At 39.1% G+C, this 27,609-nt stretch overlaps 1 protein-coding gene across 7 annotated transcripts in view; it reads left to right on the top strand.

The window, feature by feature from the left end:
* The window catches only part of mpp2b (MAGUK p55 scaffold protein 2b), a 553,630-nt gene extending 529,050 nt beyond the window's left edge, over positions 1–24,580 (top strand). For all 7 annotated transcript variants that reach the window (XM_073071618.1, XM_073071619.1, XM_073071622.1 and 4 more), the window contains 3 exons: positions 3,913–4,115; positions 9,195–9,323; positions 12,937–24,580. In XM_073071618.1, the coding sequence (XP_072927719.1) occupies positions 3,913–4,115; positions 9,195–9,323; positions 12,937–13,113 (509 nt within the window). In that variant the 3' untranslated portion in view covers positions 13,114–24,580. The remainder of the gene's footprint in view (positions 1–3,912; positions 4,116–9,194; positions 9,324–12,936) is intronic.
* The last annotated feature ends 3,029 nt before the right edge of the window (positions 24,581–27,609 follow it).

Raw genomic sequence — 27,609 nt, 5'->3', positions numbered from 1 at the left:
AGTTCAGGTCTGAGGTGACACAGGAGCCCAATGGCTGCAGGCCACAGCTACAGTCAGTTCAGCACTGAGGTGAGTAAGCTTCACAGAGTAGTGAACCAAACACCGGTTTGTCCTTCACCCTCAGCTTCGATGCCTTAATCTTTTTAACCTGGCTTGGTGCTTAAATTGGCTAAACGTCGAGTTGCTTCTCACTCTCAGACCCAGGCCCCACAACTTCAATCAGGTCCAAAGTTATTAAGGCTGTGTCATTGCCTTAACAATTTTTTCTGGTGTTCTCACTGCAATGCTGCGCCCCACCTCTTAATAACTTCCCATGGGAATGGAATTAATCTTCATACCTAATGGGAGGCTGTTCAATTTACAGCCACTGTACTACAAAGCCAAGTAATGTAGTCCTCATAGTCATGCTGCATCCTGTAGTGGCACTGCCATGTTCATGTTCAGAGGCTGAGCTTCAAGCTGTTGGTGATTCACCACTGAACTGTGTGAAAGAATGGGCCTTGCACACAACATCCACAGGACAACCTGCCTGCACCATGTTGCATTACCAACAGTAAAGGTGAACCTAAGATCAAGTTGTTATTTCTCTGGAGCCACCCCTCAGCAAAGGTAAGCATCGATGATGAAATTTGCCGTCACATTCAATGCACTAGCATAGCCTTTGATCAGCTGAGGAAAAAAGTGTTTGAATCTTCGCACCTGAGACCTGAGACAAAACTCATAGCCCACTGGTCAACAGTGATCGCTGCCCTCCTATATTCTCCTGAGTACTGGCTACTGACAGCAGGCATCTCAAAGCTATCATCAATAAAATTCCCCATATTCACTGGCAGGATGTGCTCTCTCCCCAGCTGATATCCCCAGATGGTGTGACACTAGACCCGCGAAACAAGGGCTCCATACTAGGGATTACCAAAGCTCTGCTCAAAGTTTCCTCAAAAAAATGCAACTTTCCTACTAAAGCTTGTGGGTCTCTGGCCAAGGTAGAGAACGATCAATTGTGATGGTATTGACAGCCTCAAATTGTTGTCAGGAGTTCAAAAAACCTTGCATATATGGTGGAAGAGACTACTCACCAGCCCACCTCATCTGGCACTTCTGCCCCATCTCTGGAAGTGTCTGGACTTTCCACAAAATTGGAGTAGAACCATGTCATCCTTCAACCTGTGAAACTGCCTAAGATGAAGACGATGGGTATTCATTAATGCCTAACGCTTGGGCACTGTTGGATTTGATGTGACAGCTACACAACATTTCTGTGGGCCCTTTTCAAGGTGCAGGTGAATTTCTGGGCCAGTGTTAGAAACAGTAGCTGTGAAACTCCTGGATACTTGTAAAAGCTGTAAAGGAGGTGTGCAGGAGTGAGATCGATTGAGTGGTGTCGCAACACAACCTTGCACACGAGACCAAGCAATTGATTATGGAAAGAGAAACCAGCAAAGCATGTGCCAAACCTCATTGAGCAGTCAGCAGTGGAAAGGGTGAGCAGCTTTACGTTCCTGGGTATCAACATCTCAGAGGATCTATCCTGGACCCAACATATTGAGGCAATGGTGAAGAAAGCATGCCAGCAGCTATACCTCATTAGAAGTTTGAGATTTGGTATGTCACAACAGACTCTAGCAAATTTACACAGATTGTGACTTGTTTCATCACAGCCTGGTATGAAGGCTTCAATGCACTGGATCGTAAAAGGTTGTAAACTCAGCCAGCTCCATCACAGGCTCAAGCCTCCCTACTGTCGAGACATCTTTAAAAGGCAGTGCCTCAGGAAACAGCAGACATCACTAAGGACTCTTATCATTTGGGGCATGCTTTCTTCATTATTATCATCAAGTGAGAAGGTACAGAGCCTGAAGATGCACACTCAGTGTGTTTGGACAGCTTCTTCTCCCGCCATCAGATTTCTAAATGGTCCATGAACACTACCTCACTATTCCTCTTTTGCATTATTAATTTATTCATTCTGGTAACTAATTGTAATTCTTCATGTGTTGCATTGTACTCTGCCACAAAACAACCAATTTCACAACATCTATCAGTGTTAATACTTCTGATTCTGATTAAAGACTTGTAATGTAGAAATTTAACTGTGTACAGGAGTGGTAATTGCATCTATAATTGCCTGAATTATAGTGACTTGAATAAGCACACAGCACACATTCCTCTTGTAAGATTGCATCATCAATACATAGAAGTCAATAGCAGGAAAGGAGGTCTGAACCAAAGATGAAGTACTTCTAGAAGGGGCAGATCTTATCTGAGGGTCTTCTGTATAATATTCTTTGGTGTTGCAATGATGCCCACATTTCTCAAAATTTTGTTGTTATGGTGGTCTACTTCCCTGGAGCATTCGGAGAGGAATAAACTGCACAATATATATAACCAACATTGTAGAATAATAGAATGTATTTATTCTGTTTGCAATTCAGCAAATTGCATGCAGTAAATGCAGAGCTTACGTGCAAGTACCAAGAACTCCTGTCATCAAGGGTTCCATCTAATTTTCCATAGATCTTGCTGTGAAACAATTTTTAGGTGCACCGGTATCTTTTGTGGAATGAAATTAGCTTTCTTTTATCCTACGTGTGACTCCAGGCTAGCATTGTGAACATGGGAATTCAGTAATAGGAAACATTTTTTCACCATTATTGTTGTTGTTAACAGCTTTGCCAGTCACCTCGTCAGAGGGCTACTTTGCTGCCAGAGATTGTAGTAGCTTGGACTTCAGGACCTATCTGGCCTGCCAGCAATTCCTGGAAGTTATTACTGGGAAGATTGCCGTGAAGCAAGTCTAAATTTAAAACATGAAAGTCAAAAGAAACTACAAATGCTAGAAATCCAAATATACACATCACAAAATAAGTCCATATTTTTGGTCAAAGCTTGGTTAGAAGCAACACACAAATCTGAAACCTTGCATGCAAGTTAGGATTGGCAGAAAGATATTCATTATACTATATTTTTTTCTAAAAGCCCCCCCCCCCCCGCCCTAAGCAGGCTTCATTTTCCCTATTGAATATTGATGAGATTTTTTTCACATTTATGTTTGAGGTAATAAAAGGGGTGAACCCAACACAAGTATTTTTGATGTTTACCTGAACCGCAAAGAAAAATTAAAAATGCATGTTAATGCTGAGTTTCTGTGGGAAGTCCATTAAGTTATAAACCAGCCAGACAAGTATATTAAAGAAAAAGTTTAGTGAGGTGACAAAGAGGTGTCTTGGATATGATTACAGAGGCTGTTTACAATGATAAAGACATCATATTTTTTCCAGATGCTCCTGGTTTCACAGGAACAACTTCCTTTATTAACCTATTTCTGATTGACTTTGAAGGCAAAACATGATTATCCTGGAGGCGTCAGCATCAGGGATTGCTTCGGCACTTTTGACAACACTTTCCATTAAGCTTCCAGGCAACTTATACAATGTAACTCTACTAGCTGAAACAGATATCAATGAGGCTATATATTCTCCTGCCAAATGTTCAAATTTTCTATCGGCACTTCGTGGGAAGTTCTAATCATGCTACTTTGAGACTTGGGCCCACCATGCAATGACACAAGATTACCAGTTCCAAAATTAGTACCACATGTAATTGAAGCTATAGTAAAGACTGGTTATGCTGCAGGGGAAAGTGTCTTCATCCTTCAGATACCAATTAACTGATCTACCATTTCAATTCAGACAACTTTAATTTCCTGTCCAGTTATATGGATAGAATGGCTTCTCTTCAAATAACTCCAGTCTCATATCTAGCAATCTCTAACAATATCTATATCAAGTGAAAAGAAGGGTCAGCAACAAATGAAATGACCTTTTTTGTCTGTTCAGCCATTGTCTTTTGCCTATATTTCTTTTTCCACTCGTCCCAAATCCTTATAGCTTCATGTGTATTTCTTCATTATAGTTACTTCACGGAAACCAAAGGAGGACGAGAATGATGGCCATATCTATGCCTTTGTGTCCCGTGCTGAAATGGAAAGTGACATCAAAGGTGGTCGGTATCTGGAACATGGCGAATATGAAGGAAATCTTTACGGAACAAAGATTGATTCCATTCATGAGGTTGTTGAAAGTGGGAAAATATGCATCCTGGATGCAAACCCACAGGTATGGGCAGAATCAGAACTGAAGCATACATTGCAATTTGAAATTCAAAATAAATGTGGAGAATTCTAGAGTATACACTTTTCCTGAAATACATATTAAACACTGCAATAAATACATTCGAATTGCTGTTGAAATCCATAAAACTCATGCACTGGATGATGATCACAGTATTGGAAAACTCATTTGCAGTAATGAAGATCAAACTTAAATTTAGTGCCCTATAAATTATATGACCATAAGGCATAGGAACAAAATTAAGTCATTCGGCTCATCAAGGTTGCTCTATCGTTCCATCATAGCTGATTTATTATCCATTTCAACCCCCATTCTAGCACCTTCTCCCGTTAACCTTTGACACCCTGACTAATCAAGGACCTATCAACCTCCGCTTTAACTATACTCAGTGACTAGGCCTGCACAGCCGTCCGTGGCAATAAATTTCAGAAATTCACCACCCTCTGGCTAAAGATATTTCTCCTCATCTCTGTTCTAAAGGGCTGTCCTCCTATTTTGAGGCTGAGCCCTCTGGTCCTGTAGGAAACATCCTCTTCACATTCACCCTATTTAAGCCTTTCAGTATCTGACAGTTTTGGGGGTAATCTCATTGAAACCTACAAATTATGAATTTGAGCCTGTTCTCATTCACTCCTCATTTGTGAGGTTCAGAAAGATTTTGAAGTTATGATTTTAGAATAAATTGATGGTTACTTGCATATCAGTCAGCACAGCAAAGGATCAATAGGGGTAGTTTAAATGAAAGAGTTTTACTGTGCCAGTCAATGAATATTTCTGTACTCATATCAAAACAGCTATGCCACTATATTAGGTACATGAGCACTGATATTACATATTTGGGGTGAGCCTCATTTTCTATAAATGCGTATTGTAAATGCATATGAAATTTGTCATATCTTGTTAATGAAGTGTATCTCAGTCATGTTCATACTTTCATTACACACCAGAATGGTGAAGTTTTCTTATCCAGAGAATATAGTGCTTGGTCTATAAAAATCAATCATGTAGACCTACAGGCATAATTCAAACCTGCGAAATGATTGCAGATGTAGACCATTTGGCCCCTCAAGCCTGCTGTGCCATTTAATAAGATCATGGCCAGCCAGACTGTAACATCAACTCTGCATTCCTATCTAATATTTCATTGATTTGCGTATTAAATATCGAGCTATTTTGACTAAAAATATTCTAACTTATTCTTCAGGCATCTTTTGGGGAAGAGAATTTCTTAGCCTAGGGGGTTAAAACATGCTGTCTTAAATATGTGACTCCTTACTTTTAAACAGCAATCTCTAGTTTCTGCTTCTCCCACAGGAGAAACATCCTCTCCACATCCACCTGGTCAAGGTCCCTCAGGAGCTTTTTTGTTTCAATTAACTCTTTTCTGAGTTGCAGTGAATGCAGATCTACAGTGTCTAATCTTTTCCTCAAAGGACAGGCCATGCGTTCTAGTAAATACATTGCCATCTTTCCTTAAATAAGGAGACCAATACTTACAGAGTTCTCCGGATGCTGTCTCATTAATGCCCTACACAAATAAAGCTCATATCTGTCCTACCTTTGTATTCAATTCCCGTGTATTAAACAGTAACATTATTTTAGCTTTCAAAACAACTTGCTTTACAAGCCTTTTCATGAATCATTCACTAGAAATCTCAAATACATCTCCAACTCAGAGTTCTACAATCCCTCATTTTGATAATATCTTTCTTCATATTTTTCCTACCAAAATTGTTATTAAAACCTTTTGCCACATCATACTCCATCAGACAGGTCTTTTCTCATTCTCTTAACTGATCTGTATCCTCTTGGATCCTCCTCATATGTGATTCACAGTTTACATTCCTACCTATCTTTATTCCATAAGAGATTTAGCAACCAGATACAACAGCCTTCATCTAAGTCATTTATATAAATTATAACAGGTTTAGGACCCATCACTGGTGCCTGTGGCAGACTTGTTACATGTTGCTACCCAGGCCAAGATCTATTTGTATTGGAATCACAGTCTGAATGGAAGACCAAGCCACAATCATATGGAAGGAAATCCAGACAGGGGCGCAGGGGACAGTGTCTGGCTGTCAGTAGAAAGTATCGATTCAAGGCTGCGGCCTTGGCCTAGGAGATTGGTGGGATGAGATATCAACAGAGCCTGCTCTTCCTAGCCCTACAAGAATGCAATTTTCAGCACTTCCTCAGGCCTATCTGAATTTCCCAGCTTTTAGAAACACCTTTAACTCTTCATTTATTTCTACACATTTATTAAAGCAGCCTTTATTTAGCCAGATCATGGTCTAGGTTAAGAGTCGTAGAGTTATACAGCATAGAAACAAGCCTTTCAGCCTAACTCACCCATGTTGACCAAGATGTCTACCTGAGATATTCCTACTTGCTTGTGCTTGGCCCATATCCCTTTAATCCTTCTCCATCTATATACCTGTCTGTTGTGTATTTAATATTTCAGTGGAATTTGAGTAATATTGTAAATATATTGTTTGATTAAGCATTCTTGTTGGTTTAAATAATTAATTATGGGTTATATGTATAAATGCGTGAATTGCATACGACATCACACTACAACATGATATGTGCATACCTCGCTTAAAGTAAACATGAATTTAGGCTCACGTTTCAGACTCCTTTACCTTTCTTTGAATTAGTTTAATGTTTTGAAGTTACAAAACATAACAGTAGTGAAGAGGTACTTTTAAAATGAACCTGAGACAGCTACCAACCTATTGAAGTGTGCAAGATGTTTGAACTAAAAAGAGGTGCAGCAAGTAAACAAGACTAGCCCAGCACATACAGACAGTCAAGTTTTTAAAAAAGGCAGAAAATGGAAGAATTCATGGGTTCATAAGGAGTGAGTACTAGGTGATAATAATCATAAAAAAACAGCAGAAATGGCTGGCTACATCGGAAAGATTCTCACATTTGATTCCACAAGAGCTAACTGGCTTATGTATACTAAGCCTATTGAACAGTACTTTGAAGGAAATAAAATAGCCAATAAGAAACGATCAGATTTATGGGCATACAATTTCCTGAGCAGTTTGATTGCACCAAACCAGCAGAAATGAGCATTGCTGTTCTTGTGAAAGTAATGCAGGAACATTTAGAACCGAAGCCATTGTTGATTGTAGAACACTTTCAGTTTAATAAGCAGAATCGAAAGGAAGGGGAATCCATTTCAGCATTCATGGCTGAGTTGAAGAGATTGTCTGGGCACTGTCGGTTCAGTGATGAGCTTAATGATACACTGAGAGATCATTTAGTTTGTGGAATCTTACAAAAAAAAGCATTCCAAAGTGGCTCCTATTTGAAGCACAACTCACATTTAAAAGTGCATTGAAATCACTATTTCAATGGAAGCCACAAACAGAGACACAATTGAGTTGCAGTCAGGAATGAAAGTGAATCTGAACAAAATCTGAACAGAAACTGACTGACCTGGCTGAACAAACAGTGTCACCGTTGTAGCAGGGGTTCATATACACCAGCCAATAGCAGGCTTAAGGGCCAAACTTGCAGAAAATCCTCCACAGTGATTATATCTTTAGGCCTGAATGGGATCATTTAAAAATTTACTATCCTGTGGATATCTGTATAGTAATTATAATTATATAGTATACTGGTATATAGTTGAGATATATTCTCTATTGAGTTGGAGTTTATAGCTAAGCAGGGAGGAATGTTGTGTATTTAATATTTCAGTAGTATTTGAGTAATATTGTAAATATATTGTTTGATTAAGCATTCTTATTCATTTAAGTAATTTTTTACAGGGTATAGGTATAAATATGTGAATTGCATGGGTCATCACACCACCATGTGATACGTACACGCCCCGCTTAAAGTAAGCACAAAATTACACTGACATTTCGGACTCCCGTGCCTGCTATTGAATTAGTTTAATGTTTTGCAGTTACAAAACATAACACTGTCCAAATGTCCACAACCCCTATCAGACTGCTCTTGGTGGAGGCTGGGAACAATCACCTTCTCTCTAGTCTCTGACTATCTCTTCATTATTGACCAAAGAGTAGTCTGCAGATAGACCCAAAGTGAATAGGAGTACCTTCTCCTCAAAACCAAAATGTTCAACTGTCTCTCACTTCACCAAGAGAGAACATCAGCTTCCTCTGCCCAAGATCTCTAAATGTCCTCCAGATATTTCCTTGAAACATTCTCCTCCCTGCACATTCAAAGAAACATTACAGCACTAGGGGCACTCAATTAATTGTGTCTGTGTCCTTTATAGAACCGTCTATTTAATTACAGTCCTTACTTTGTATACATGTCATTTTGAAAATGAGACATCAAAGGCAAAGTACATTTTTCTTGAATTTTCCACTCAGTTTTATTCTAATTCAGATGGCACAACAAATTTGAAATCTGATGATCATGAAGAAAATTGTTTGACAAACCTAAGACAGTGTGGAGTAGCATCCAGTGGCAACATTATTGTCCCCAAGTCAAGTCCCATTATCCAGGATCACACATCAAGTACAGTTTGGAGAGTCCCTTGCCTTGACTCACTCCCACTTACTGGCTGAATAGATAGATAGATAGATACTTTATTCATCCCCATGGGGAAATTCAACATTTTTTCCAATGTCCCATACACTTGTTGTAGCAAAAACTCATTACATACAATACTTAACTCAGTAATAATATGATATGCATCTAAATCACTAACTCAAAAAGCATTAATAATAGCTTTAAAAAAAAGTTCTTAAGTCCTGGCAGTTGAATTGTAAAGCCTAATGGCATTGGGGAGTATTGACCTCTTCATCCTGTCTGAGGAGCATTGCATCGACAGTAACCTGTCGCTGAAACTGCTTCTCTGTCTCTGGATGGTGCTATGTAGAGGATGTTCAGGGTTTTCCATAATTGACCGTAGCCTACTCAGCGCCCTTCGCTCAGCTACCGATGTTAAACTCTCCAGTACTTTGCCCACGACAGAGCCCGCCTTCCTTATCAGCTTATTAAGACGTGAGGCGTCCTTCTTAAGTTGGGATGTTGTTTAAATCAAGGTCATGATACTGAGACAATCTTTTGCAGGCTCTGAAGGTTCTGCGGACATCTGAATTCATGCCTTATGTGGTATTTATTGAGGCTCCAGACCTGGACACACTCCGAGCAATGCACAGGGCAGCTATTGACATGGGAGTTACAACAAAACAATTAACTGTAAGTTGCATTTGTGTAAATCAATTTTATTTCCAGGCAATATCATCAAATCTCAGCTCGGTGAAAATGTTTCAGTGTTTACTTAGCATGGTGTAAGTACATTTTAAAAGGTAATAATAAAAGAAAGAAATTTAATTAACTGTAAACCATTAAACATTTCATAGAAATGTAAATTAGGGATTTCCTCAGTAATTCCCCACTGATGATTGATTAAACACACCCTGAGCAGGTCCACTGACATGAACTTGTTCAGTGAAAATCTGATCAGTGAACACAAGGTGCTTAGATAATTAATTACAACAACATGTATGCCTGATGGAACCCACCTACACAAACCCTTTAACAGCTGGTGAAGCCCCCACTTGCAGGCAAAGATAGAAAAGAGTTTAATGTTTGTGAATGTTCCTGGCACTCAAAAGCATTCAAATACAATCTGAAGCTATTATTGAGATTGAACATAAAAGAATGAACAACACACACAAAGTGCTGGAGGAACTCAAACAGGTCAGGCAGCATCTACAGAGAGGGATAAGCAGTTGATGTTTTGGGCTGAGACCCTTCATTAGGACTGGAAAGGAAGTGGGAAGAAGCCAGAGTAAGAAGGTGGTGGGAGGGGAAGGAGTATCAGCTGATAGTGATAGGTTAGACCAGGTGAAGGGGGAGGTGGGTGGGTGGGAGATGAAAGAAGCTGGAAGCTGATAGGTGGAAGGGATAAATGGCTGAAGAAGAAGGAATCTAATAGAAGGAGAAATGTGGACAATGGGAGAAAGGGAAGGAGGAGCAGAACCAAAGTAGGTGAGGGGAAGAGAAGGGGTAATTTGGGAGCCGGAATGGGAAAAGAGAGAAAGGGGAGGGGAGATATTACCTTAAGTTAGAATAATCAATGTTCATGCCATTTGGAGGCTACTCAGATGGATTATGAGGTATTGCTCCACTCTGGCAGCAAAGGAGGCCATGGAAAGACACGTGGGAATGGGAAGTTGAATTAAAATGGATGACTACCAGGAAATCCCTCCTTTAAATGAACTAAATTCACTCTAATAGATCAGAAGGATGCTAGGGAGTCTCAAACTGTTGCACAGTTGAGGAAGTAAATGTTGGCAATTTTGTTTTCTTTACAACAATAAGAAGTTGATAGTTCTTGTAAGCTAGTAGATCATAAACATAGCAACTCAGGCAGCATCTATGGAGATGTATATCTGAAACAGATGTATATATGTTTCAGGCTGAGACCCTTCTTCAGGACTGAAAAAGAAGGGGGAAGACACCAGAATAAAAAGGTGGGGAGGAGTGCAAGGTGGGTAGCTAGAACGTGGTCAGTGAAACCTGGTGGATAGGAAAGATAAAGGCTGGAGAGGAAGGAATCTGATAGGAGAGGAGAATGGATCATAGGAGAAAGGGAAAGAAGAGGGAACCCAGGGTAAGTTGATCGGCAGGTGAGAAGAGGTAAAGAGGCCAGAGTGGCGAATCGAAGAAGAGGTGAGGAGGAGGGAATAATATTTTTACTGGAAGGAGAAATCGATACTCGTGCCATCAGGTTGGAGGCTACCCAGATGAAATATAAGGTGTTGTTCCTCTGCCCTCATTTTGGCACAGGAGAAGGCCATGGACTGGCATGTCAGAATGGGAATGAGAATCAAATTTAAAATGTTTGGGCGGATGAAGCCGAGGTGCGTGACGAAGTAGTCCCCCAATTTACAATGGGTCTCACTAATTAAGAGGAGGCTGCTTCCGGAGCACTGAACACAGAAGATGACCCCAGCAGATTCGCAGGTGAAGTGTTACCTCACTTAGAAGGGCTGTTTGCGTCCTTGAATGGAGGTGAGGGAGGAGGTGAATGGATAGGTGTACCTGTAGTACGTTGACCACTTACAGGGATAAATGCCAGGAGGGAGATTAGTGGGAAGGGACGAATGGACAAGGGAGTCACGGAGGGAGCAATCTCTATGGAAAGCAGAGAGAGGGATGGAGGTAAGGATACGTATGGTGGTAGGATCCCTTTGGAAATGGCAGTAGTTGCGGAGGATGATATACTGATCATCAACTGATCAACTAGTATATTATTTGCATACCTACATAACAATGGCCTGGCCAGTGAGAGTGTTGCAAGTATGACTGTGGAGAAGGGTGTTTATAAATTAAGACCTCAAACTGGGCACCAAACTTGTGGTCTCCAGGCACCAGTGACCCCCATCTTCTGATACCTGGAGAACCTAGTGCAGGCATCTCAAAGTATTGGGAAGATACTGACGCTGTCTCTTGAAAATCCTCCAAATTCATTGGTTGGTTAGGTGAACCAACATCCGAGTCCTCCTAAGGCCAATGTCTGCAGCATCAAGGCCCTAACTACATACAGTTGATTTTTTAGGGCAAACCATATCATTCGTATACTCAACACCTGGCTTTTTAGACACACTGCTCCAAGTTCCGAAGGGCTTACCAAGCAGGCAGAGGTAAAAGTTTCATGAGGTACTTTAATCCTTCTTGAAAAACTGCACTGATGCCTGGGAATCATTACTCCTTCCGACTGCTCCAAATGGAGAAAGGACATTCAGATTGACACAAACGTTCAAGTGCACTCATTGGGAACATACTGAAACACAGCATAAATGATGGTAGGAATGCATCACCTCATCCTTCTTCAGAAGATTCTCTGAGCGAGAATCCAAAGAACCAGAATGAAAGCAAGTCATCCTCAATCTTGAAGGATGATAGACAATAGATAGATGCAGAAGTAGACCATTGGGCCCTTCGAGCCTGCACCGCCATTCTGAGATCATGGCTGATCATCTACTATCAATACCCGGTTCCTGCCTTGTCCCCATATCCCTTGATTCCCCTTATCCGTAAGATACCTATCTAGCTCCTTCTTGAAAACATCCAGAGAATTGGCCTCCACTGCCTTCTGAGGCAGTGCATTCCAGACCCCCACAACTCTCTGGGAGAAGAAGTTTTTCCTTAACTCTGTCCTAAATGACCTACCCCTTATTCTCAAACCATGCCCTCTGGTACTGGACTCTCCCAGCGTCTGGAACATATTTCCTGCCTCTATCTTGTCCAATCCCTTAATAATCTTATATGTTGCAGGATCTTGGAAGGATAACAAGAACATGAAGAAATACCACTGGTGATGAGAGAACTCAATGTTTTTTGAGAGAATATGTATAGGGAGCCTATTACAGCAATGTTGCATATTTGCAAATAACTATTGGATTTTTATTTCCCTGGTGCCAATGATATGAGACTGTTTGCAGTGCAGGTGAAAGGCATCAGCAGCAAGAATGGTCACTTCCATGCAAGCTGTCAGCCTGAAGCCTGGAAAGATGTTCCTGGGGGTTAGGTGGGAAGATACAAAAAGCTGCTGGAAAATTTATTGATTTCAGATATTAGGCATCAAAGCATTGTTACCTTGCTGGCCACACGATGCAATGAATGACTACACCTTTAACTCCACTTCGAAAGTCTGGATCCACTGACACATTTCTGTCTCATAGTCCTTTATAATTTGTCTGCTAATCTATCATATTATGTATTGCAGAATAATTAGTGAGGCGGAACACGTACATTCCGCCGAAAAGCAAATAATTCCCAATCTACTTTTATTTACTTTAAGGATGCAGATTTGAAGAAAACGGTGGAAGAGAGCTCCCGCATTCAGCGAGCATACAACCACTACTTCGATCACACCATTATAAATGATAATCTTGACAAAGCCTTCCAAAAGCTTCAGGCATCCATGGAGAAACTCTGCACAGAGCCTCAATGGGTACCAGTGAGCTGGGTCTACTAATGTTCTTCCAAAGGGTAGAGGAATATGTTTTACACAGAGTACCATTAACTTTGTAGAAAAAGTCCTTTAGAAGTAAAGAAGCATCATTTTGGATAATTCATAAGTGGGGCAACTAGTCATGCTTCCAACAAGTATATTGTGCCAATCTATAATGAATCATAAATAAAAATGTTTTGAAAGGAAAGGATGGGAATTCTCCCAGGCCATCTTTATGCTTTTATTTTTAAGCGATATAGGAACTGGGCATAGTTTTTGGACATCAGTGTCCAGTTTGTTGGTTTGTGACAGATTCTGATAGATTAACAAGATTAAACAATACAGCTTTTGTGCTCTTTGTAGCTTTTCACCAGAAAAATAAACAACAAATCAACACATTGTTGGAAATCTGAGTCAAAACAGAAAATACTGTAAAGTCTCTTAACTCAATGATCTAAAAGTCTTTCTCTCTCCACTGAATCTTCCTGATCCACTGAGATTTTCTAGCATTTTCAGATTTTATAAGCAATTGGCGTTGTATACATTAGGGAAAATAATCATGGGTATGGGTTTTTTAAATATTGGTTTTCTTTAAACTTATAATCTTTTATTTCATTTCAATGCCTTTTAAATTACTCTAAAGTGGACAGGTGTCAGTATTTGAATTGAAAGTTTATCCAGAATCAAACCTGAAATCGTTGCCATTACTTTGGAAAGGATTCTTTAAAATCTGTCAAAATTTGTTTCATTTGTATGCTTATGTGAGATAGTTGAATGCTGTGGTCATTGTCTTCTGCCAATGACAACATACAGAATTTACTCTTAAGAAATACTGTATGTGAATATGGTATTATTCCTTAATACAGTTGTCAAAATATAATTTTTCTGTTCAAAAAGACAAACAACTTACCATGCATACTGTATAGTGAAGGAGGTACTTTGTGTGTTTAAAGTACTCGTGCTAAGTTTTATCCCTAACTTTCCTACATTTGTGATTCTACAAATTGGACACAACTATATTGCTTTGGCCTAGCACTGGGAATTTGTTTTCTAACACTCTTATTCTCAAGGACTTTTTTCATTCAGACTTAACCTAATCATTACTAATTATATTATCTGTGGGAGAGTATCCCTTTTTAATGGTTCACTGGACTTTGTAACTAAAAAAAATTATTTGGACCTATCTTGTTTACTGTCTTTAAGTTCACTGCTCTAATTGTGATAAACAGAGTTTAGATTTTTTTTAATTTAATATAATTTGGATATAAGTCATTCAGTGTGGTTATGCCTTTAACAAAATAACCAATTTTCTACCCCCATTGTGAATTTACAGTTTCAGAACAGTAATGATGTGTATTCACATCCTTAAAATGTGAGCTAAAATGGGACCGAGTTCAGCAACAGTTCATAATCATATTATAAAGGTTAACTAGAAGGTTATTGTGGGCTGCAAACATAACCCAGGTCATCAAGGTCAAAGTCTTGACATTAATTAAGCTTCTTCCCTTTATTTCTTAATAAAATATAACTAAGATGAAATTAGGACAGAAAATGACCCAAAAGCATCCAGGGCAAAATATTCCAAATCTGAAATCAAATAATAAAGTTTTGGAAATACTCAGCAATCAAGGATCATTTGTGATAGGAGAGACAACATTAATGTTTCAAGATTTAGATAAAATGTTGTTGACCTGAAAGGCTAATGCTGTACATCTCCCTTCACAATTGCTGCCTGATTTGCTAAGTATTTCTATCATTTCTGCATTTATTTCAAAATGCCTTTTTTGTTGGTGAATGTTTATTTGTTCAAATATTCCATCTGTTAATTTAATAAAGGACATTTCCATTGAACTCTTAGTACAGGTAGAATATTTATAGGGCTTTGTTTAATGTGCTTATAAATATACTCAAGAGATGCTCATCAATGTAAACACCTTAGATTATTAACATTATTCTCCTTTGCCTCTTTTTGCACCATGCAAGCAAAGCCATAATCAATTAGCAGGTAACAGAATCCATTGAGTTGTCAATTTGCTGAAAAAAAGCAATGCTATACAAATCTATTCTTGGTTACTATTCTCACATGACATACGTGATACTTTCCTGTTCTGAATAGCAGTGATATCAGAAGTGGTATATAATGGGCATTGCACTTATTATCATGCATACAGCATGCGATAATGGATGCACTTCTACCCTAATGTTTTTTTCTTCATAGAATGTAGGTATTAGTATCACCCAATTACCCCTGAATAGAGTAGCTTCCTGGCCATTTAAAAGTGCATCTAACAGTTAATCACCTTGGTGAATCTAGGGTCATGTCAAAGCCAGACCTGATAAATTTCCTTCCTTCCCTTAAAGCTCTATCTAAAACCCTTAGTGAATGAGGTAGAGTTTTATAAAAATCCACCAGTTCAATGATTAACTTTACTGACGCTAACTTTTGTTTGTAGATTTAGTTTAAGTGTTTAAATTTAAGTAATCAGGTTGCTCTACTGGGATTGGAATCACTTCAGCAGCCCAGGTCTCTAGTTATTGTGCTCCATATTAATGCAACAGTACATCTGAGATCATATACTTGCTCTATCTCTACTCAAGTTATAAAAAGAATAGCATTTCACCTTGTGGACCTGAAGTTAAACTTTGATAGATGATGAATTACAAAAGGTATTGCTCATCATTAAATACCTGAATATCCTTTTAGACTGTTTTTGATGTATTTCTGATACTAGCCTATTGTAAAAAGATGTTGCTTCCTGTGATTTCCGATCAGGCCCATCTCTGTAGCTGATCAGTAACATAATGAAGATCATTTTTTAAATAAATCCCGAGAGGGTGCTTTTAAAATGTTGTTTTTTTATTGTATTTTTAACTTTGTAACAGATTTAAAGAATATATATGTAACAAGAATTTATCAAAGGAAAAATATAGACTCAATATGAATTTCATTTGAAAAATATAGGAGAGATGGTATACAATTGCTGGAAGTGTACAATTACAGTAGATTGCGTTTTGCCAACACAAAACACATATACTCAAGTATGTATATAAAAAAATATTTTCGTTGATACTTTATACAACTGTGTATTTCATGTGAAGCCTGATCACAACTGATAAATAGAATTGTAGAAATTTGTGCTTCAGTGGTTTGACTTTAAGGTCAGAAGACACAGAGGAAAGCATTGTGGAAAATTGTTTCCATTCATTCTTGAAGAGGTGTTTTTGGAGTAGGCAACTGGCTTGGTTCTAGAACAAAGGATTTTTAAAATTAAATTACTTATCCTACCTTCCAAACTCATTACTTAGTCAGAAATGGGAGCCTAGTTTTCTTTAAGAAAAGGTGATGTCTTACAATCTTATTTCTGTGTCTTCTCAAAAATAATTAGGGAAATATATATTTTAAGACCTTATTGTATTAAATCATTACAGATTTGGCATCCATATAATAAGGAAAATAGTTTCTAGGATTATTATTTTGAAGGGGAATTGTTGATGTATTTATCAACTCATTAATGTTCCTCTGATTGAAGCGGTGTTCCTAGATCTTGGTCCACTCTCTTTTTGGTGGCGTCTTTCTTAGCTCTCTTGTTTTTGGTTTCTGTAGTTCATGGATTTCAGCTTTTAAATCACCAATGACAGTGATTCTCTGGAGTCCTTTCTCAAAACTCCAATCAATGCTCCATCTTCTCCTTTATAATCACCTTTGTGGTTGGGCTTTGTGTAAGTCTATTACTTTCTGTATCCAAGCACTAATTTCTTTACTCATCAAAGAACTTTACTCAATATTAAATGTGTTTAACTTATGTGATTAGGATATAAGGTAATTTCATTCATAATTTTTCTATCATTGTGCAATTTTTGAAGCATTTTAAATACATGATTATACATAATTATACATGCCTGTGTCAAGTTGCCAAAAATATCCATGTGCTTAGGGATCAAGCATGTAACCACCAATTCTTAGCCCACTGAGAGATTTGAAAATCTTTATGTTTACAATGCCCTATAACCATGATGTACTTCAATTAGAAAAGTGGTATAATCATTTTAGAGATGATTAACATTTATCAGTAGCAGGTATTTCCCTTTATGATGTCAGATTTCTCATTACCCTTAGAAATATCTTGAAGCTTAATCCTTTCGTTGCTGGATGAATCAGTTAAATTGGATTATACATATAAATTGTATTTTGAGTTGTACAGATAAACAATTCGGGTACATGGCACCCTGTAAGAATCACACATGGATATTTCCTCTTTCCATAAAGCACTCTATTCTCCTTTCCTTTGGTTAATAATAATCATTTTTGACATATGTTTATTTTTTAAAGTTTGGAATCAAAGATATGTTGCTCCATTTACCAAATTGTTCTGGAACACATGATCAGGAGAAGACCACGTAACAAAATAAGGCTGTCCAGCTATTTAGTGTGGTCAAGCTTGAAGCAGTTTTGAGGTCAATGAATACAATGAGCTTAAGGGGTTTTAGGTTTTTCTGGCTTTTTGCTGGAATTTCTGAAGAATTTTGGTGATGCCTTTCAAATAAGACCAAAAAAGTCTAAGATCATTTCACGTCTTAATAAGTAACTTTGCAAGTATGTTGTCACATAAAGGAGGCCTTTGTGTCTTGTGTACAAACTGGAGCATCAAACAACAGATGAGCTTCACTTCTTAATGATCAATATATTGACTTATGGTAATTTCAATGAATACCAATAAATTGAAGAAACAGGCCAAAAAAATCAAAAACAAACTTCAGATGCTGGATATCTGAAGTAAAAACAGAAAATCCAGAAACATTCAGCAGTTTGGACAGTGCCTGTCATAAGAGAAACAAACTCAAATTTTCAAGTTGAAAAACTGCATATCAGAACTGGGAACGAGATAACAAAGGGAATTTGAGGTTTCAGAGAGGTCTATAAGACATAGGAGCAGAATTAGGCCACTCGGCCCATCAAGTCTGTTCTGCCATTCCATCATGGCTGATTTATTATCCCTCTCAACCCCATTCTTCTGTCTTCCTCCTGTAACATTTGATGCCCTGACTAACCAGGAATCTATCAACCTCTGCCATAAATACACCCAGTGACTAGGCCTCCACAGCTGTCCATGGCAGTGAATTCCACAGATTCACAACTCTCTGGCTAAAGATATTCCTCCTCATCTCCATTCTAAATGGATGTCCCTCTATTCTGAGGCTGTGCCCTCTGATCCTATACTCAGCCAATATAGAACCCATCCCCTCCACATCCACTCTGTTTTGGTCTTTCAACATTCAATAGATTCAATGAAATACTCCCTTATTCTTCTAAACTCTATTGAGTACAGGCCCAAGGCCATCAAACACTCCCCATATGTTGACTCTTTCATTCCCAGAATCCTTCTCCTGAACATTCTTTGGACCTTCTACGATGTCAGCACATCTTTTCCTAGATAAGAGGCGTAAAACTGCTCACAATACTCCAAGTGCAGTCTGACCAATGCCTTATAAAGCCTCAGCATTACATCCTCACTCTTACATTCTAGTTCACTCCAAATGAATGCTAATATTGCATTCGCCTTCCTTACCACCAACTCAATCTGCAAGTTAATCTTTAGGGAATCCTGTGCAAGGATGCCCAAGTCCCTTTGCACCTCTGATTTTTGAATTTTCTGCCCATTTAGAAAATAATCTATGCCTTTTTTCTTTCTACCAAAGCACATGACCATACACTTGGTTATGCTATATTCCATCTGCCACTCCTATACCCATTCTGCCAATCTGTTCAATTCCTTCTGCAAGCTCCCTGCTTCCTCAACACTACCTGCCCTTCCACCTATCTTTGTATCATCTGCAAACACCATCAATTCCATCATCCGAATCATTGACATATAATGTGAAAAGAGCAATGGGAAGAAGGTGGTGGGAAGGATGGACAGAACAAAGAGAATATCTGTTGAAGAGGAAAATTAGGTGATATGGGGTAGTTGGAGGGTAATTATGCATTCAGTAGGTAATCTATGAACTGATTCTGTAAAAGGAAAAATGCTTCCCTTTGTAGTTGTTGTATGGTGCAATTTTTCCATTGGCTTTGCCTTACCAAAGATTTACCTAATGATACTGAACAGGGTTAAATTAAAGTGTAATAGATACAGATTGGTCTGTGTGACATTTTCAGCTCCAAGAGATCACACTCTCAAAAAAACAATTATGGTCCAAGGTAATTTCAGAATTATTTGATGGTTAACTGTTAATTTTCTAACCTAGCATCAGTATTCTCTGCAGCTCACCATACTGAATTTTTTGGTGAGTCATCAGAATGGAAATTCATCCTAAATATGTAACCTAATCAAAGTTGCAGCAGCAGTTGATAGGGTGGTTATGAAGTCATATGGTGTGTAGGTCTTCATTAGTCAGAAGCAAGTTCAAGAACTGCTCTATAAAACTAGTTAGACCAAACTTGGAGTTTTCTATTCAGTTCTGGCCACCTCATTATCAGAAGAACATGGAAGCCTTAGCATGCAGAAGAGATTTACCAGTGTGCTGTCTGGATTAGAGAACATATCTTATAAAGATAGATTCAGTGAGCTAGGTTTTTTCTCTTTAGAGTGAAGGAGGATGAAAGTTGACTTGATAGAGGTGTACAAGACGATAAGAGGTGTAGATCAAGTGGATAGCCAGAGACTTTTTGCCCGGGACAGACAGGCTAATGCAAGAGAGTGTAACTTTAAGGTGTTGTGAGGAAAGTGTAAGGTGAAAGTCAGAGGTAGGATTTTTACACAGAGAGTGGTAGGTACATAGAATGTGTTGGCAGGGGTGGTGGTAGAGGCAGATACATTAGGAACATTTAAGAGACTCTTAGATAGGCAAATGGATGAAACAAAAATGGAGTTTATGTGGAACGGAAGGGTTAGATTGATCTTGGAGAAGGTTAAAGGGTTGGCACACCATCTTGGACCAAAGAGCCTGTACTGTGCTATACTGCTCTATTTACAATGTTCTAATTACAACTGTAATTTGTGCCACTTCAGATTATTTAACAAAACACTTAGTTTTTAATGAGTATGCTTAAGAGGTTGCAGATAATGTGCTGTGTTTGTATCACAGTCAAAGTAGGTCATGAATGTCCCAGTTTGACCCCTGACCAGATCCCAGATTCTTCTGTATTTTCTCTTCAAATCACGTATACTGTACTCAAGGCAAAAATCCATAACACCGTAAGACATAGGAGCAGAATTAGGCCATATGACCCATTTAGTCTGCTCTGCCATTTCATCATGGCTGACTTATCCTGTTCAACGCCATTCTCCTGCCTTCTCCTCATAAGCTTTGATGCCTTTATTAATCAAGAACTTATCAACCTCAACTTTAAATATACACAATGATTTGACTTCCACAGCTGTATATGGCAATGAATTCCACAGATTCACCACCCTCTGGCAAAATATATTTCTCCTTATCTCAGTCCTAAAGGAATGTTCTTCTATTCTGATGCTGTGCCTTCTGGTCCTTACTAGCCCACAACTGGAAACATCTTCTCCACGTCCACTTTATTAGGCCTTTCAATATTCAATCGGCTTCATCCATCCGTTTTACTTAATCAGAACTAAGCATTCACGTATTCATATTGCTATGCATTTCATTTAAATGGGGTGTGCATGCATTTACTGAATCAATATAAAAGTGCATTCACTAAATCAAAATAGCATTGCATTTCACTTCATTAAATTATCTGTACATTTCACTTGATCAAATTGTCTATACATATGCCTATTTGCATAAATTAAATATATAGTGTTTTTGCTAAGGGAAATGCATAGATTCAGTAAAGGTCGAATTAGTTGATGATTGGCTTTATCAAAAAGTTTGTGGATTTCGCTTCATCCAAAATGCACAGATTTCAAAGTTCCAAGTAAATTTATTCATCACCATATACCTGAGATTCATTTTCTTGCAGGCACTCACAGTAGAACAAAGAAATACAATAGAATCAATGAAAAATGACACACAAAAATGGACAAGCAACCAATGTGCAAAAGAAGACAAATTATGTAAACACAAAATAAAAACAAATAATAATGAATGAAAGAAAGAAAGCTGAGAACATGAGTTGTAGAGCCCTTGAAAGTGAGTCCATAGTTTGAGTTCAGTAATCAGTTCACTGTTGAGGTGAGTGAAGTTATTGATGCTGGTTCAAGAGCCTAATGGCTGAAAAGTAATAACTGTTCCTGAAGCTGGTGGTGTGGAACCTAAGGCTCTTGTACCTCTTTTCACTTCACTTATCAAAATGTACATGCAGTGCCCTTAATTAAAATGTCTTAACATCTCATTAATGGAATTATACAATGCATTTAACTTAGACCTTGAGTAAAACTAAAACTAATGAAATGAAAAATGAGTTGTCTTAGCCAAATTCTGGAGGCTAGTAGATCTACTGTTGAAAATAAGCTTCCAAACCAGATATTCTAAACTTTTGAAGAATATGATTAATTTAATTTTTAGACTAGAACATTGTTGTGCATTATTAAAAAATGTTCCTGATAGCTGCATCGCACACATAACTGCTCTATCAAGATGTTATTTAGAGCTATGAGGGAGAAAAATTAGGTATATATAAGTAGTATGTGATACACAGCAAATTGTATGTATTATACACATGTTGTAAGTATACATGATGAATAAATGCACTACCTTACACACTGAAGGAGGTGCACACAGAAAGGTGTTGTTGCTTAGCTGCTGTTTTCATGTTGCAAATTATCATTGCTGATTGACATTTCAGAGTTTGATGTGTGACATTCTTACACGTTCCCAAAAGACGAATACAACTATAGACAGTAAGACCATAAGATATAGGAGCAGGATTAGGCCTCTCAGCCCCATCGAGTCTGCTCTGCCATTCCATCAGGGCTGATTTATCCCTCCTAACCCTATCTTCTCCCCCTTACCTTTGACACCCTTACTAACCAAGAACTCATAAACTTCTGTTTTAAGTATACTTAATGGCTTGGCTTCCACAGTCATCTGTAGCAATGGGTTCACCACACTCTGGCTAAAAAAATTCCTTCTCATCTCTGTTCTAAATGGACATTCCTCTATTCTGAGGCTGTGTCTTCTGGTTCTACATACACCCATTATAGGAAACATCCTCTCCATATCCACTCTGTTTAGGCCTTTCAATTGATAGGTTTCAATGAGATAACTCCTTAGTCTTCTACACTCCAGAGAGTACAGGCCCAGAACCTTCAAACGCTCCTCATATATTAACCCTTTTATTCCCAGAATCATTCTCGTGAACTTCCTCTGTACCTTCTCCAATGCCAGCACATCTTTTCTTAGATAAGGGGTCCAAAATTGCTCACAATACTCAGAAGTGCAGTCTGACCAGTGCCTTTTAAAACCTCAGCATCACATCCTTGCTCTTATATTCTAGTCCTCTTGAAATGAATGCTAACAGTGTATTTGCCTTCCTCTCCACTGATTCAACCTGCAAGTTAACCTTTAGAGATTCCTCCCGTCCCTTTGCATCTCTGATTTTTGAATTTTCTCCCTATTTATTCTGTCTACCAAAGTGGATGACCATACACTTCCCATCTGCATATTCCATCTGCCACTTCTTTGTCCATTCTCCTAATCTAAGTCCTGCAGACTCCCTTCTTCCTCAACAATATCTGTCCCTCCACCTACTTTGGAATCATCTGAAAACTTGGCCTCAAAGCCATCAATTCTGTCATCCAAAACATTGCCATATAACGTGAAATGAAGCAATCCTAATACTGACCTCTGCAGAACACCCGTTGTCACCAGCAGCCAACCAGAATCGGTCCCCTTTATTCCGGCTCTTTGCCTTCCACCAACCAGCCAATTTTCTATCCATCCTAGTATCTTTCCTGTAAATATCATGGGCTCTTATCTTGTTAAGCAGCCTCATGTATTGTTCCTTGTTAAAGGCCTTTTGAAGACCCACTGACTCTCCTTTGTTATTTCCTCAAAGAATTCCAACACATTTGTCAGGCAAGATTTTCCTTTAAGGAGACCATGCTGACCTTGTCTTATCATGTGCCAACAAGTACCCCGAAACCACATCTTTAACAATTGACTCCAAAATTTTCCCAGCCACTGAGGTCGGATTAACTGGCATATAAATTCCTTTCTTCCGCCTCCCTCCCTTCTTAAATAGTGGAGTGACATTTGCAATTTTCTACTCCTCTGGAACCATTCCAGAATCTAGTGATTCTTGAAAGATCACTACTAATGCCTCCACAATCTTTTCAGCTACCTCTTTCAGAAACCTGGGGTGTAGACCATCTGGTACAGGTGACTTATCTACCTTCAGACCTTTCAGCTTCCCACACATGTTTTTCTTAATAATAATAACTACACCCACTTCTGCCCCCAGACACTCAAATTTCTGGCATGCTGCTAGCATCTGCCACAGTGAAGACAAAATATTTAGTAAGTTTGTAAATCTAATACATCACAAGCCAGCAGATATGTTTATACAAAAATTTTGGAATCTACGGTTCTAAGGCATTACATTTGTTAATAGTTATCTTAGAACAAAATCATTATATTTTCTCCTGTTTATTGGATTTGTGATTTCTTTGTATCATACACATGCAATGACTAATCACATAATTTTTGCTACAAATAATATAAATATCTAAGGAAACCACCAATTACTTGGCTTTTTTTTTTATTTAGATATACATACACATAAAATACACTTCTCCACTTTAGTGTGGGGTTTTACAATGATGTTAACAATAGAAATTATAATCAAGCAGTGTATTTTGGATTATACATTTTCATCTTTTAAAGATACAGCAATTGTATATTACCTTTCATCCTCCTTTAATACTTCTTGCCTTCTCTATATGCTGAACTTTCTGTATGATGTACACACTGAAATTATTTGTATTCTGGTCTAGGTTTTACCTATATAAAAGAGGCAAGTCAAAATATTTTTCTTAGTAACAAATGATATGTAATGGGCTAATTATGCAGGTGAATATTGGTGAATGCTTACTTGAAACTGTGGTTCATTTTTGTATCCATGTCTCAAAAATTGTGAGCAGAATTTTTGTTAGTAGCTTTTTCTAAATTAAGTAAGGAAAGGTGTTCAAATTGGTCAAACCTTCACATTATATAAATGATAACATTGTGTGTATTATATACTTTATTGATGGTAAATTATATGACTTGCTGTGCTCGCTAAGCAATAGTATGTACTTTTACAAAAACGGAAGGAAAATTCATGTTGTCCATAAAGTTACTGTTGTGATTTACCTGTAATCATTTTTTAAATGTTTAGATTATCTATCGAATGATCACTGTTTAAACTGCAATATACTGTTATTACGCAATACTTCTCTGATATTTCCAGGTGTATTCCAAGAGTTAAAACTAGAGTTAATTGGTTTATTATTGAAGTCTGCAGTCTCACTGTTATTATTTACTGAAATATTTGTGTATATCTAATTTCAAATAATTAAATACAAATGATCAACAATACGTATTAAGTTTCTTATTCTACAGTATGAACAAACTGCTTGTGAAAGAGACAGCAGAATAACAACTGTTTTCTGATAGATTGGTCATTTCACCATAAGTGCTATTACCACTGAATGTTTTTCCTTCTTTGAAAAATATAGAAAATGCTAGAAGCACTTGGCAGGTCATGTGTCATCAGTGTTAGATCCCATTGATCCAGCTCCGGTTCCAGTTCCCATTGCTCCAGCTCCGGTTCCAGTTCCCATTGCTCCAGTTCCGGTTCCAGTTCCCATTGCTCCAGCTCCAGTTCCATTTCCCATTGCTCCAGCTCCAGTTCCATTTCCCATTGCTCCAGCTCCGGTTCCATTTCCCATTGTTCCAGTTCCGGTTCCAGTTCCCATTGCTCCAGCTCCAGTTTCAGTTCCCATTGCTCCAGCTCCAGTTCCAGTTCTCATTGACTCCAGCTCCGGTTCCAGTTCCCATTGCTCCAGTTCCAGTTCCATTTCCCATTGATCCAGTTCCGGTTCCATTTCCCATTGCTCCAGCTCCGGTTCCAGTTCCCATTGCTCCAGCTCCAGTTCCGGTTCCAGTTCCCATTGATCCAGTTCCGGTTCCAGTTCCCATTGCTCCAGCTCCGGTTCCAGTTCCCATTGCTCCAGCTCCAGTTCCGGTTCCAGTTCCCATTGATCCAGTTCCGGTTCCAGTTCCCATTGATCCAGCTCCGGTTCCAGTTCCCATTGCTCCAGCTCCAGTTCCAGTTCTCATTGACTCCAGCTCCGGTTCCATTTCCCATTGATCCAGCTCCGGTTCCAGTTCCCATTGCTCCAGTTCCGGTTCCAGTTTCCATTGATCCAGTTCCGGTTCCAGTTCCCATTGCTCCAGCTCCGGTTCCAGTTCCCATTGCTCCAGCTCCAGTTCCAGTTCCCATTGACTCCAGCTCCGGTTCCAGTTCCCATTGCTCCAGGTCCGGTTCCAGTTCCCATTGCTCCAGCTCCGGTTCCAGTTCCCATTGCTCCAGGTCCGGTTCCAGTTCCCATTGATCCAGCTCCGGTTCCAGTTCCATTGCTCCAGCTCCAGTTCCAGTTCTCGTTGACTCTAGCTCCAGTTCTACTTATCATTGGTCAAGCTCTGGTTCCAGTTCCCATTGCTTCAGGTCATTTTGAGGACCTCGTTGCTCTGGATCCCATGTGTCAAAATCAAAGTCAAGTTTATTGTCATATGCACAAGTTCATGAATGCACTGGTGAAATGAAAATCCTACTTGCAGCAGCATCATGTGCACATGACACATACACGTAGCATTCACAAGAAAAGCATAAATACAAATTAAACACAATATTTGCAATAAAAACACAATTAGGGCATAAAAGCAATTTTGCTTCAAAGTGGTCATAATGTAGCTAAACTCTAATGATTAAGGTTATGCCAATTGGTTCAAGAACCGAATAGTTGAAGATAAGTTGTTGTTCCTGAATCCAGTTGTGTGGGACTTAAGTACCTCCAACCCAGTGGCAGATGCAAGAAGGTGTTATTGTCCAGATGAAGGGAATCCTTGATGATGTATGTTGCCGTCCTGAGTCCAATTTCAGTCCCAGTTCCCATTGCCCCAGCTCCACTTCCAGGTCCCATTGATCCACCTCCAAGTCCCAGTTCTGGTTTGCATTTGTCCAGCTGCGGTTTCCATGCTAATCTCTAGATCCATTTTCGGGTCCTATTGCTCCAGGTTTAGTTATGGGTCTCATTTGTCCAGGTCCATTTCTGGGTCCCATTGGTCCAGGTCCATTTGTGGGTCCCAGTGGTCCTAAGCACCTGGTCCAGTTTTGAGTCTCATTGGTCCAGGTTCAGTTCTGAGTCCATTTGTCCAAGTCCATTTCTGAGTGCCATTGGCTGAGGTCTAATTCTGAGTCCATTGGTCCAAGTCCATATCTGGGTCCCATTGGCCCCCACCACCTGGTCCATTTCTGGGTCCGTTAGTCCAGGTCCAATCTGGGGTCCCATTAATTCAGCTCCAGGTCCCACTGCACCAGGTCCAGTTCCAGCTCCCAATAGCTCTGGTCCACTGCTAAGTCCTATGGTACAGCTGCTGTGTCACACCTCAACTGCCCTGCGTTTGCTGTCTCTCTGTGTGTTTTCAAATCCTTCCAGTCATCTTGAGTGTTTCAATCAGCTTCTCGTGCTTCCCCCACATCTCCAATATGTGTGAGCTAATTGGCTGCTGTAAGTTACAACTCAGTGGAGATAATAGACTAAAAAGACCAAGGGGAAATTGATGACCATGTGAACGAATAAGTTGAAGGTTACAGGAGTGAAATGAATTGACGGGATTTCTCTAATGGAAGCTGGCATGTAGATAGTGCTTCAAGTGTCTTCTATCATAGTGACTAAATGTGAGCCTATTGTGATAGACCTGGTGCTAAATCTCATTACCATAGACCTGTGCTTTTATAGGATCATAGAAAATATGAGACATAGAAATAGGCCATTCAGATCCATCATTACTGTAACAGTCAAAAAAGTACTAAGCTCCCAACCCTAGCACTTGGTCTAAAGTCCTGTTGGTCACAGCTTTTCGATCACATCTTGAAGTAACCCTCAATACCTCCCACTGTGGCTGGATCTTGGGTTTCTTGATGGAGAGACCTCTGACAGTCCGTGTTGTCAGTAATATCTCTAGTTCCATCACCCTGAGCACTGATGCCCCCCAGGGCTGTGTGCTCAGCCCATTGCTGTTCACACCGCTGATTCATGACTGCACTGCTAGATCCAGCTATAACCAGATCAATAAGTTCGCTGATAACACAACAGTGGTTGGTCTCATCAGCAACAATGATGATTCAGCATAAAGAAAGGAGATAGAGAAGTTTGTTGACTGTGGCAAACACAGAAACTTGAGTCTCAATTTGGACAAGACGAAAGAGATGATTGTGGACTTCAAGAAGGTGCAGGGTGACCACTCCCAATGGCTCCCGTGTGGAGAGAGTCAGTAGCACAAAGTTTCTTAGAGGGCACATAGAAGGACATCCATTTAGAACAGAGATGAAGAAGAATT

This window comes from Hemitrygon akajei, chromosome 18 (genome assembly GCF_048418815.1).
Source record: "Hemitrygon akajei chromosome 18, sHemAka1.3, whole genome shotgun sequence".
Classification (NCBI taxonomy): domain Eukaryota; kingdom Metazoa; phylum Chordata; class Chondrichthyes; order Myliobatiformes; family Dasyatidae; genus Hemitrygon; species Hemitrygon akajei.
This window is presented reverse-complemented; position numbering and strand designations above follow the sequence as displayed.